We start from the raw sequence: 14,534 nt of genomic DNA on the forward strand, positions 1-14,534 counted from the left end.
CAGTCCAACCACAACAGAATGAGCATAAAGGCGTGAAAACCAATCACACACTGTACACACAAGCATGTGGGTAAATCTTACAAACATACTGCTGAGTGAAGCAAGCCAATCACAAACTAAAATACACCAAGTGATTCCATTCCTGTCAAGCATAAAAACAGGCATGATTAGTCTTCTGCGATTGCCTTTGGGGGTGACATAACAATCAACGGGAACAGGAAAGAGGTTTGTGGGGGACTGGAATGTTCTGTGTCGATCTTGGTGCTGGCTGCACAAGTGTCGTCACCATGTGAACATCTGTCAAGTTGTACACTTAAGGACAGTATACTTTTCCGTATAAACATCAAACTCAGATGACAGGCTGACTTAGAAAAGAAACAACTACAGACAGGAAATTCATGGAAAGTATAAACTGTACTCTGAGATGGGACTCAGATTTTCCCGAAGCTCAGTGTCTCTACGAGAACGGCCTCCAGAGTAAGCCAGCCCTTACTTACGTTCCTCCACTTCTAGGTTTTAACTGAGCAGGTGGGTGCCTGCCTTCCACATGTCATACGTGTCAGTAAACTCACTGAGCACCTTCTCTTTCCAATGGATTTGGCAGGCCCTGGGGACAGTGACAGGTAAGACACAGTTTGCTCAAGGACCTGACAAGCAGGGACCACATGTGATCCCCTTCCCCTTGCCCTGGCATCTAGCATGATGGTTTACACAGAGCAGGCCTTCCATGAACGCGGGCTGAGAGCGCACCTGCAGCAGCAGAGCAGAAGGGCAGCCACAGATGGAAGCACTGAGCAAGGACCAGAGGTCCCAGAACCCAGGTGGTTCTCCACAGGTGGAGTGGGGAGGGGCCCAGGTGGGAGACGCAGAGAAGGCTTCCCTGAAGAGCAGGTGCCCATGCTGGGTCTGGAAAGGGAGGAGGGATGAGTGAGATCCCTTTCAGATGCAAGAAACGCAGGCTCAGGTGGGAAGGAAGGGCACGGGGAGTCAGAGATCAGCGCTCTGCAAAGGAGGATGGCAAACAAGTAGGTCAGGGCAGAACTCAAGCTTGAGGATTTCTGATAAGTTCCAAAGGTGATTCAGGTTTTTCAAAGGTTAGGAATCAGGTTCTGTACCAAGCTTTCCAATTCACTGTGGAAACAGACATGAGGAGAAGGATGGGAAAGATCAGGTATTGATCAACAGTGTTCTTATTCCCCAGTTAATGTCTGTCACTGCTTCCACTTTGTAGTGGTTTAGTCACTAAGTCGTGTCTGACTCCTGCGACCCATGGACGGTAGCCAGACTCCTCTGTCCAGAGGATTTTCCAGGCAAGAATACTGGAGAGGGTTGCCATTTCCTTCTCCAGATGATCTTTCCAACCCAAGGATTGAACCCAGGTCTCCTGCACCGCAGGCAGATTCTTCACCAACTGTGCTACCAGGGAAGCACCAGTTAAAGTTTACTTTTACTTAATATGCAAGCATTTTAGGTTTCTCCAAAATGAAAAGTTATACATACTGCATTCTAAGTCTGATAAACAATGCCAGTTATATGAATTTCAATTCTTACAAACTCTCCTTCAAGAGTTTGCTAAAATTATAAAATGTGAATTAAAGCAAACTCTGGGCAGGAATCACACTGAGCGTTAATTTTCTCATCTGCAATGAGCAACTTAGAACACATGACCATACTTTTCACTCTAATATGGCAAAATTCCACGTGTGACAACTTTAAAAACAAGAATACGTGATGAGCGTGTCATTCTTTTACCTCCTACTGCCTGGAGGAGCCGTCAGAAATCCCTTACTAGTTACTCTGTGGTCATTTTTTCTGACCACATTTAGTTCACTGGACACTTATTTTAACATCAAGAAAAAACAGATGCTGAATCAAAAATTTGAGTGGTTTATTCTATGCTATGGGTAACTGATGAGATCATCTGTATTTCTTTCAAACCAGCAGTAGCAAAGTCACTACCACAACTACTCAAATACGTCGGCCTGGGTTACAAGACTGCAGTAAAATAACATTTGCTAATTTGTCTGGTCAGGAAACTTTGAAAAGCTTGGGAGCTTGGGGATCTCAGCAGTACCGGATTCTGCAGATGCAGCTCTGTAAATGCCAATTTTTTAAATTTTAGGTGCTTTTATAACAATAACCACCTTCTTTTAGGCAAACTCCTACAGAATTCCACAAGTGCTGTTTGACCGCAGTCAAGCCAAGGCACTGATTTTAGGAATGATTAATCACTGATGAATTAGCCTTTTGTTCCTTTTCTGACACTTCTGAACTCCTTCTGATGTTTCAGCTATCTGATGTCTGGCCATGTCATGATACCAAAGCGGACTGCCTGAATCATTGCTTACGTTGGCCTGCACACAAATCTGGATAGAGCTCAGTCAAAACAGCTCCTTCAGATCACAGAATGGCCTTACGTTTGCAGTCTGAGGGACAACATGGAGAAGAAATTTTGAACAGATACTTGTACAGCCACGTTCACAAAAGCACTCGTCACAACATCCAAAAGGTGGAAGCACACCAAGTGTCCATCAATGGATGAATGCATAAGCAAAATGCAGCATATACATAAAATGGAATATTACTCAGCCTTAAAAAGGAATGAAATTCCAACACCTGCTACAACATGGATGAACCTTGAGCACATGCTAAGTGAAATAAGCCAGTCACGAAAAGATAGACAATGTATGATTCCACTTATATGAAGAACCTAGAGGAGTCAAACTCAGAAAGTACAATGGTGGTTACCAGGGTCTGGGGGAGAGAGGAATGCGAAGCTATTAGTAATAATACAGCTAGGGGAATGGGGAGCTATTGCTTAATGGGATCAGAGTCTCAGATCTGCAAGGTAAAAGGAGTTCTAGAGATGGATGGTGGTGATGGTTGTACCAACAGCATGAATATACTTAATACTTCTGGAATGTGCACTTAAAAATACTTAAGATAAATTTTGTTATGTACATCTTATCACAATTAAAAGTTGTATTTAAAAAAAAAAAAGGCACAGGAGAGTATCATCTCTTCTGGTTCTAGTCACCATTGATGGCTCATGATGTTGGAAGGCCAGCAACCACCCTGGAACTGTGAGAGGAGCAGACAAAGACGACAAGCATTCACTGACGACAGAAGCCAGAAAACCATCCCATCCACCCCGACTCCGCAGGACAGTTCCTCCAAGGAGGAACTCTCCTAAGTTGAAGATATAACTTCCATTCATTTCAGCCAGGTCCGGAGTCTCCAAATGAGAACTGTTTTGTGCCAAAACAGTACCACCTCCCATTAAAACAGTCACAATTATGGTAACAGTTAAAGTGAGCAATGACAACACAACAAATCAAGACAATTTTCTTTTCTAACTATTTTCCAGCCCTCATTAAGTTCCTCTGTGACTATTCTGTGCCTTCTTCTAAGACTATGGCCACAGACAAAACCCATCTGACCAGGTACAGTTTACATAAAAATACCTTTATTTAAAATTAAAAAAAAATAAAATAAAATAAAATAAAATAAAGTGTGTATATATACACACTGTGTAAAATATAAATACGTCTAAAATATACACACTGTGTAAAATATATTACACAGAGAGAACAATAAAACCAAAATAATTTAGTAACAATGCATTTTAGAGAACCTTACGCACAAGAACAGGACTGCTATCACCCAGCAAACCGTAAGTGCTCTGAGAGGAGGCTGTACAGCAACACATGTCATCTATGTACCTACAAAACGACCACGTGGCGATTTTCATCCTGCAGTGCTCAACATTAGCAAGACAAGCAAACTCAAAATGTGTCATCATGTTAACAAATGCCTTGTAAGCCCAAGTCTGGGTATTAAATGAAATGCTGTATGAAGATGAATTCTTGTAAGCCAAGTGGGGAGGCACATCTGTAGGTATGACCACACGTGTGAATTTAGTAACTTTGCCAAAACTCTCTCACACTGACCTGTCAGCAACTTCACAGATCAGTTCAGCTCAACTCAGGACATGAGTCTGCACAGCTCAACACAGAATGACTTTCATCTGCATGGAAATCTACAACTGTATCTACTCATTTCCACCCTGTATCACGTGTTTCAGTCATCTGCTGCTGAATAACAAAACCACCCCAAACTTAAGAGGCTTCAAACAACAATTAATTACACCTCATGATTCTGTGAGTTGGCAACAGCTCAGCTAGGTGGTTCTTCTGCCCCTATCTGTCAGTTCAATCAGGCAGCTGCATTCAGCTAGTTGCTTGGCATTCAGCTAGTTGCCTGGCTGGAGCTGAAACATTCAAGATGGCTTGAGGCCTCTCAAGTGGCCTCTCATGCCAGTAGGGTATTTGGACCGTATACATGATGACTGGCTTCAAAGACCAAGAAAGCAAAAGCTGTCTGCACTGTCCTTCTTAAGGCCTGGGCCTGAAATCTCAGACAGTTACTTCTGTGCTATTCTATTAGTCAGTGCAGGTCACAAGGCCAGATCAATCCATGGTGAGGAAGACAGAATGTACCTCTGATGGATGGAGCAACACACACAAACAGGGTACCGGGTACAGGAACTATGACAGAAAGCTCTGGAAACCATCTATCAAATGATGGTCGCTACTACACAAAAAGATAGGTTCTTCATTTCAACATGTCTTCAGGACAGCTCATTAGTCAATAAAAGAGAACAGGTAAAACCAGCTCTTGGTGTATTTCAAGCCTGTTAAATACTTTAATTTGCCCTACATTATAAATGCATTATATGGTGAAGATCATAACTTAATATATCTAAATCTATACCAGAAAACCCAAATGAAACATTATCCTAGTTTCAGGTACAGTTGCTTGGTGCCACTTTATGTCCTGGATTACAAGTATGTGCCCCCTCGGGTGTAACCTCTGTTAGATCAGAGCCCACATCTATACTGTATTAACAGCTGTATTCCCAGCATCTAGTGTATACCAGGTACCTAAGAGACCACTCTTAGTTATTAGAAACACTCCTATTTTAAAATATATTCCTTCTTTCTTTCAGTTCAGTTGCTTAGTCGTGTCCGACTCTTTGTGGCCCCATGAATCGCAGCATGCCAGGCCTCCCTGTCCATCACAACCTCCCGGAATTTACTCAAACTCATGTCCATCGAGTCAGTGATGCCATCCTGCCATCTCATCCTCTGTTGTCCCCTTCTCCTCCTGCCCTCAATCCCTCCCAGCATCAGGGTCTTTTCAAATGAGTCAACTCTTCACATGAGGTGGCCAAAGTACTGGCGTTTCAGCTTCAGCATCAGTCCTTCCAGGGAACACCCAGGACTGATCTCCTTTAGGATGGACTGGTTGGATCTTCTTGCAGTCCAAGGGTCTCTCAAGAGTCTTCTCCAGCACCACAGTTCAAAAGCATCAATTCCTCGGCGCTCAGCTTTCTTCACAGTCCAACTCTCACATACATACATGACCACTGGAAAAACCATAGCCTTGACCAGATGGACCTTGGTTGGCAAAGTAATGTCTCTGCTTTTTAATATGCTGTCTAGGCTGGTCATAACTTTCCTTCCAAGGAGTAAACATCTTTTAATTTCATGGCTGCAGTCACCATCTGCAGTGATTTTGGAGCCCAAAAAAATAAAGTCTGACACTGTTTCCACTGTTTCCCCATCTATTTCCCATGAAGTGATGGGACTGGATGCCATGATCTTAGTTTTCTGAATGTTGAGCTTTAAGCCAACTTTTTCACTCTCCTCTTTCACTTTCATCAAGAGGCTTTTTAGTTCCTCTTCACTCTCTGCCATAAGGGTGGTGTCATCTGCATATCTGAGGTTATTGATATTTCTCCCGCAATCTTGATTCCAGCTTGTGCTTCATCCAGCCCACCATTTCTCATGATGCACTCTGCATCTAAGTTAAATAAGCAGGGTGACAATATATAGCCTTGACGTACTCCTTTTCCTTTTGGAACCAGTCTGTTGTTCCATGTCCAGTTCTAACTATTGCTTCCTGATCTGCATACAGATTTCTCAAGAGGCAGGTCAGGTGGTCTGGTATTCCCATCTCTTTCAGAATTTTCCACAGGTAAAAACCACTTCTATATATTTTCCACCATATATTTTACAGCTAAAAACATGTCACTACTAATCCCTGAAAACTTAGTTATGCTCTAAGAATGAAGATAATTTTAGCTATTACAGTAATATGTGAAATTTACCTTCAATTCAATCTTCTAAGTGAGAAAAATTTTAATAGTCATTTAGTCATTTAATAGTCATTTAATTTAACTAGTCATTTTCTGTGAGTTATCTTTTATTGGTCTTTAGTTTTACACCGTCAACTTGAAACGAGAAATATTCATGCTTGGACCGATACCCATCTTAAAATTTCAAACAGTACAATTTTCTGGTTGAAAATTCCCATCTGTATTATTCTCTCAAAACTGAGGGTTCTGATCTGCTCAAAATATAATAAAATATCCTTAACTGAACTGAAAATATTTTTACTCTTCAGTTACTTAAAATGACTTATTTTCAATCATGATGCAATGAAAACAATTTTCTTAAAAATACAAAAATTAAAAACACCATGTTTTTAATACTGAGGACCTAAAAGTGTTCAAACCACCATGCCAAGAAAACACTGGCTTTACAAAATTAATATTCAATATTTTATCATTATGATATTATCTCACAAATATTTAAAGTTTTGCTTTGAATGGTTACAGTGAGTGTTCCCATTACCTGCCTTTTCCACGCAGGGCTGCACTCTAGTTTTACAGGTTTTAATACTGTTCCCAAATTTCCAAAAGATATTAATATTGGGGATGTGGAAAAGCAAAGGTGAGATTCCTAAAAAAGTTATTCTTAAAATACTCCCAATATCTTCATATTTTTTATTCACTAGTATGAGTAATTAAAAATGGCTTAATAATTAAGAGATATCAAGTTTAGTAATACAAGCATACACCCTTCTATTGCACTTTGCTTTACTGCTTTTTGCAGATACTGTGCTTTTTTATAATTGAAGTTTGAGGAAACCCTGAGTCAAAAAGCAAGTCCATCAGCACTGTTTTTCCAACAGCATTTGCTCACTTTGTGCCTCTGTGTCACATTTTGCTAATTCAAACCTTCCACCAGTGAAAAGATCACGAACTGATGAAGACTCAGGAGATGGCTGGCATTTTCAGCAATAAGTATTTTTTAATTAAGGTATATACATTGTATTTTTAGATATACCGCTATTGCACATTTAACAGTATGGTATAACTTTTATGTGTACTGGGAAATCAGAAAATTCATGTGACTTGATTTATTGCAATACTCACTTTATTGTGGTGGTCTGGAACTAAACCCACAGTATCACTGAGGTACGCCTGTATTTACAAAGAACTTTAGCCTGAAGAGAATATTAAAACACTGGGAACTGCTAGCAAACATTACTAGGTATTATTTCTAATAACCTAACATTTATATCTCTTACCATGTTAAAAGCACTATACACAACCACAAACTAAAGTCACCAATTCATGAACTTATTTTGCTTCTGAGTTATTCCTTAAAACACTGTTAACATATTTTATATATAAACCAATTAATATTTATTATAGTTACACTGTTATGTACATTGTTAACAGCAGACAGGGCCCCAAAACACTCATAACAGCTACAGCTACAAAAGAGACTAACTGACTGGCTGCCCCCCCCTTTTTATATGAATATGTATGGCACTGTCACCTATTAATTCTTACTTAAATGCTCCTTCTCCATGAAATGTGCTTCCCCGTCATACCAACTCTCTTTTGGGGGTCTCTCTTCCCTTGTAGTTAAACCCTTCCCTATTCCATACCTTATGCAGCAAACCCTACAGACTCCTAGGCCACTTACCAGACCACTGTACTGACCTGATTTTACATAAAATACCTGCAATCTTCATCTATATTACAAGTTTTAAGAGGAAGGTTCATGTTCAAATCTTTTCATATCTTCAGAGCTTAAAGCAGTGCTCCAAGTAGAGCAGAGGTTATTTGGTTACTGTTATTACGGTGGGCAAGATGTAGTCTGTTCCTTTATACTGTTTTATACTTTTACAGCGGGCTACTAATACTTAGAAAGCATCAAAGAGTTTCATTAAAGAGAGTCATAAAACTTAACATCAAAAAACAAACAGCTCAATTAAAAAATGGGCAGAGGACCTAAACAGACGTTTTTCTAAAGAAGACATACAGGTCAACAGGCACATGAAAAGATGCTCAGCATCACTGATCGTTGGGGAAATGTAAATAAAAATCAAATGAGATATCACTTCACACCTGTCAGAATGGCTGTTACCAAAAGACAACAAATAAGTGTTGATCAGGATGTAAAGAAAAGGGAACCCCCAGACACTATAGGTGGGAATGCAAATTGGTACAGTCATTATGTAAAACAGTATGAAACTTCCTCAAAAAATTAAAAATAGAAACATCATACAAATCTCACAATCCCACTTCTGAGTATTTTTCCAAAGAAAAGTACTAATTCAAAAAGATACATGCATCCCTATGTTACTGCAAAATTACTGGCAATAGCCAAGATACAGAAGCAACCTCAGTGCCCATCAAGAGAAGAATGGATAAAGAAGACAGGTGTGTGTGTGTGTATGTATATATATATATATATATATTTTTTTAGGGTTGACAAAGTAACTGAGCTTATTAATTACAATAGGAGACGTATGAAATACTCTAAATAAAACAGCAGCAAATGTAACTGCAGCAGTTAAATGTGAATCATACTCATACATGCAATATTCTAATGCATATGAATATATTTTCCTCTGAAGATAACTGCTCTGTTCAATTTCCAAAAATAACCCATTAAACATACATACACACACACACACACACACACACACACACACATACATACATACCTTGAGGATGTACCTTAAGAAGGTAGATTTCCTAATGGGTATTACTGTGCTATCCCAAGTAAGCAGGGCCTTACTGAAGTCCTAGAATAGCTGGGATTGTTAGATCTTCAGTGAATTTCTACAGATTAACCTATATTAAATAAATACTAAGTACCTATTTGTCAGGCACGGCTTTAAGCAATGAAGAAGCTAGATTCTATGAAAAGTTTAAGACACAGTTAAAAATAATTCATGATTTACCTTAAAATATACAATCATGTTAAACATGATGAGAAATTACAAAAGCACTAATTTTCATAACTTGAATCTACAGAAGACACATGTGAAAATCAACTTTACCTTATATTTCATCTTGGGACATGAATGAATGTAGAAACCCATATAGTAATAGCTGAGTTGAGGTGTTTTCTCATGAAGTTGCCTAGTAAAAGCAATTTCTCTGCCAAAAGAAGAATAAAGATGAAAGTACAGTTAAATCTAGTTCCAATTTCAAAGTACTATTTAATTTGGTAACATATTTGATCAAATCTGACATTAAACTATCAAAAAAACCCAAGTGTTGCAAGAAAAACAATTTTAAAAACACTTTAAGATGATTTTTACTAAAGAGACACCAAAAAATATGTATTATTTTAAGCAAATGCACCAAAATTCTGATCTGCACTTTACTGGACACAGCAGTGTATAAAAACTCAAATGGCATAAAGTACAAAGACCTATTTAATATAATTTCATGTCATTATTCATTATCACTTGGAGTTCTCAAAGACTGGGTATATCAGGTTAAAAACAGTACAATAAATTTTAGAAAACTCAAAAACCAACAAATTTCAGTAAGAATGTTCTTATGACCCTTTACATGCAAACACTTTCAACTATATATAACATGTTACTCTTTCCTGTGTCCAGATGTTACTCTTATTTTCTCTAAAACCAAAGAGCAGGAAAACATGTTATCTCACTGCTTTTTCTCTACTTATTGACACAGGCAAGGATTAATAGAACAAAGAAGTTGTCAGCAATGCCTATGCCTGATGTGGTTTTAATTTGTATCCGGAGAAATCTGGGCACAGAATTCCATCCTATTTGCCCAACTGAATGACCGCCTGCATTGGAAAAGTTTAAGCAAAACTTCAGTACATTTCTGAAGTATGAGAACAGTTGATTGTTTTGTTTTTATGTTTGTTTCCCAAAGGTTTTAATTTCTTTTTCTTTGTTTTTATTAGCAATGGATGCTTGATATCCAAGGAGAGGTTTATTTTTTAAGGGAATAGTCTGTGCATTTTGCAAGCTCAGATTTAAATCACTGAAGGGCTGATACCCTAAAAGTTCAACTTTACAACAAAAGTATTTCTAAATCCAAACAGACTTAACATTATGAGGCTAAATCAGAAGAGATCCTATTATTCCTAAAACTAATCCACTCTCAAAGTTCAAACCAGGGAAGAAAGCATTGATACCGAAATGCAGGACCACCCAGCTCTAAAGAGGACTGCCCAGCCCTCCTTCACTCAGCCCTGCTCATCTCAGTGAACTGCATCACCACTCCACCCCTAAGCTGTTCAGGCTCTAACCCTATGAGTCATCCTCAAAGACTCACCTCCTGTATCCAACCCATCAACAAGTCCAGCTGGCTCTATCTCCAAATACCGTGAATCAGACCACTTCTCACCACCCCCACCTCAGATATTTTGGTCCAAGCCACCATTATGGCTCCCTTGGACAATTCTAACAAGCTCCAAACAGATTTCCAGTTTCCACTCTTGCCCGCCATAAACCCACAGAGCACTCTAAGCAGTCTTTTATTAGTCATTAATCAGGTGAGGTAACCTCACTTTGGGTTGATGTCACACTTAGATAAAATGGTGGAGAGTTTTGACAAAACGTGGTCCACTGGAGAAGGGAATGGCAAACCACTTCAGTATTCTTGCCTTGAGAACCCCATGAACAGTATGAAAAAGCAAAAAGATAGCAACAATGAAAGATGAACTCCCCAGGTCAGTAAGGTGCCCAATATGCTACTAGATATCAGTGGAGAAATAACTCCAGAAAGAATGAAGAGACGGAATCAAAGCAAAAACAGCACCCAGCTGTGGATGCGAATGGTGATGGAAGTAAAGTCCGATGCTGTAAAGAGCAATACTGCATAGGAACCTGGAATGTTAGGTCCATGAATCAAGGCAAAATGGAAGTGGTCAAACAGGAGATGGCAAGAGTAAACATCAACATTTTAGGAATCAAGAAAGCTAAAATGGACTGGAATGGGTGAATTTAACTCAGATGACCATTGTATCTACTACTGTGGGCAAGAATCCCTTAAAAGAAATGGAGTAGCCATTTGATGGAGTAGCCATCATAGTCAACAAGAGTCCGAAATGCAGTACTTGGATGCCATCTCAAAAATGGCAGAATGATCTCTGTTCACAAACCATTCAATATCACAGTAATCCAAACCTAGGCCCCTACCAGTAAGGCTGAAGAAGCTGAAGTTGAACAGTTCTATGAGAAAAGGAAAGATATATCCATTTGAATGCAGAGTTCCAAAGAACAGCTAGGAGAGATAACAAAGCCTTCCTCAGTGATGAGTACAAAGAAATAGAAGAAAACAATAGAATGAGAAAGACTAGAGATCTCTTCGAGAAAATCAGATATACCAAGGGAACTTTTCATGCAAAGATGGGCACAATAAAGGACAGAAATGGTATAGACCTAACAGAAGCAGAAGATACTAAGAAAAGATGGCAAGAATACACAAAAGAACTATGCAAGAAAGATCTTCACAACCCAGATAACCACAATTGTGTGATCACTCACCTGGAGCCAGACATCCTGGAATGAGAAGTCAAGTGGGCCTCAGGAAGCATCACTACAAACAAAGCTAGTGGAGGTGATGGAATTCCAGTTGGGCTATTTCAAATCCTAAAAGATGATGCTGTGAAAGGGCTGCACTCAATATGCAGGCAAATTTAGAAAACTCAGCAGTGGCCACAGGACTGGAAAAGGTCAGTTTTCATTCCAATCCCAAAGAAAGGCAATGCCAAAGAATGCTCAAGCTACCACACAATTGCACTCATCTCACATGCTAGCAAAGTAATGCTCAAAATTCTCCAAGCCAGGCTTCAACAGTACGTGAACCATGAACTTCCAGATGTTCATGCTAGATTTAGAAAAGGCAGAGGAACCAGAGACAAACTGCCAACATCTGCTGGATCATCAAAAAAAGCTAGCGAGTTTCAGAAAAACATCTATTTCTGCTTTATTGACTATGCCAAAGCCTTTGATTGTGTAGATCACAACAAACTGTGAAAAATTCCGAAAGAGATGGGAAAACCAGACCACCTGACCTGCCTCCTGAGAAATCTGTATGCAGGTCAAGAAGCAACAGTTAGAACTGGACATGGAACAACAGACTGGTTCCAAATCGGGAAAGGAGTGCGTCAAGGCTGTATATTGTCACCCTGCTTATTTAACTTATATGCAAAGTACATCAAGAGAAATGCTGGACTGGATGAAGCACAAGCTGGAATCAAGACTGGTGGGAAAAATATCAGTAACCTCAGATATGCAGATGACACCACCCTTATGGCAGAAAGCGAAGAAGAACTAAAGAGCCTCTTGATGAAAGTGAAGGAGGAGAGTGAAAACGTTGGCTAAAAACTCAACATTCAGAAAACTTAAGATCATGGCATCTGGTCCCACCATTTCAAGGCAAATAGATGGGGAAACAGTGACAGACTTTATTTTTTTGGGCTCAAAATCACTGCAGATGGTGATTGCAGCCATGAAATTAAAATTGCTTACTCCTTGGAAGAAAAGCTATGACCAACCCAGACAGCATATTAAAAAGAATAGACCTTTGCCAACAAGGGTCTGCCTAGTCAAAACTATGGTTTTTCCAGTAGTCATGTATGGATGTGAGAGTTGGACTATAAAGAAAGCTGAGCACGGAAGAATTGATGCTTTTGAACTGTGGTGTTGGAGAAGACTCTTGAGAGTTCTCTGGACAGCAAGGAGATCCAACCATCCTAAAGGAAATCAGTCCTGAATATTCATTGGAAGGACTGATGCTGAAGCTGAAACTCCAATACTTTGGCTACCTGATGCGAAGAACTGACTCATTTGAAAAGACCCTAATGCTGGGAAAGATTGAGGGTAGGAAGAGAAGGGGACAAGAGAGGATGAGATGGTTGGATGGCATCATCGATTCAATGGACATGAGTATGAGCAAACTCCAGAAGCTGGTGATGGACAGGGAGGCCCGGCATGCTGCAGTCCATGGGGTCACAAAGAGTCGGACACGACTGTGCAGCTGAACTGAACTGAACCTCCTTACTGTCACCTGTAAGCCGTTCTCCATCTGTCCCTCAACACCACTGCCTGGCTGCCCTCCTTACACAGCACTATCTAGATCCTATCCTGCATCCCAGCCCTTAAGGCCTGCCTTCTCTTCATTCCAACCGCCTCAAGACACTTGGACTTGCTACCTTTGACCTGGGCTTCTATCCTCAGATTTTCACATAGCTAGCTCCTTTTTATTCTTTCTTGGCTAGAGAGGGCTTTCCTGACCACCCTATATAAAAAGGGCCTCGTGCCCACTACCACAGTTTTATTTTTGTTATAGGACAAAGGCAAAGTGAAAGTGAAGTCACTCAGTCGTGTCCGACTCTTTGTGGCCCCATGGGCTGTTGCCTACCAGGCTCCTCTGTCTATGGGATTTTCCAGGCAAGAGTACTGGAGTACGTTGCCATTCCCTTCTCCAGGGGATTTTCCCAACTCAGGGATCAAAGCCTGGTCTCCCGAATTGCAGGCATACGCTTTACCATCTGAGCTACCGGGGAAGCCAAACATGAACTCCTTCGAGCTAGATAGACAAAGCAGTCTCTAAAATTCTGCTGTCAGTTTTTTAATTTACTGTCTGCTTTAACAAAGCTGGAAGTGTCTGATTCACATCTACGCACTTCCAGGACATAGACTGTGCTCAAACATCTGTTAAGCAAATTAATTACACTTCTAAAATTCATCTTGCCAAAAAAGAAAAAGTAAATAAATTCCATGCTCATGAACCCCAATTCAAACGTTTTTAAAATCTGCAGACCAGCTTACATACAAATCTATACTTGATTACAAATTAAAGTATAGAAACTCTATACTGACTGTACGATTGCTTAAGAAACTGAAGAAATGAAGGAAAAATTTAACAGGTTTCACTGAAACACATTGACATCAATAACAGAATTGGTAACTTGTAACCTACTCTCCCCAGCTTCGCTTCATAATGTCAATCTGCTGGCTGCCTCTCCTCTTCTATAAACTCAGCAGCTGAGATTCTCCAGAGTACTGCAAGGCTGCGATGCAGTGGCAATCTCCTCACCCTCCACTGGCCCCAACTTTCATGCTCCGCAGGCTCCTCTGCTACTTCCTCAAACCTCTACAGCTCCAGAGTTCTCAAGACCTCGATCAAGCAGCAAATAGACTGCTGGAAACAATTTTTTCTGGGAGCTGATTATTTGCTACCTCAAATGCAACAGGATTTCTATATCTCTTTGTTCATTGAGAAATAAAATATTTCATACAGAGGCTGGGATTTATTCTGTAAGAATAAATATTCTTAATATTGATCTGAGAAGTCCAGACAAATCCACAGCTACACACTGTAAAGTTAGAGA

General features: G+C 39.9%; 1 protein-coding gene across 7 annotated transcripts in view; it reads right to left on the reverse strand.

Annotated features, from left to right (window-relative positions):
- Positions 1-14,534, reverse strand: part of ATE1 (arginyltransferase 1) — a 154,395-nt gene that overhangs the window by 69,704 nt on the left and 70,157 nt on the right. For all 7 annotated transcript variants that reach the window (XM_043924880.1, XM_043924884.1, XM_043924883.1 and 4 more), the window contains one exon: positions 9,208-9,307. In XM_043924880.1, coding sequence (XP_043780815.1) covers positions 9,208-9,307 — 100 coding nt within the window. The remainder of the gene's footprint in view (positions 1-9,207; positions 9,308-14,534) is intronic.

Source organism: Cervus elaphus, chromosome 15, assembly GCF_910594005.1.
Source record: "Cervus elaphus chromosome 15, mCerEla1.1, whole genome shotgun sequence".
Lineage (NCBI taxonomy): Eukaryota > Metazoa > Chordata > Mammalia > Artiodactyla > Cervidae > Cervus > Cervus elaphus.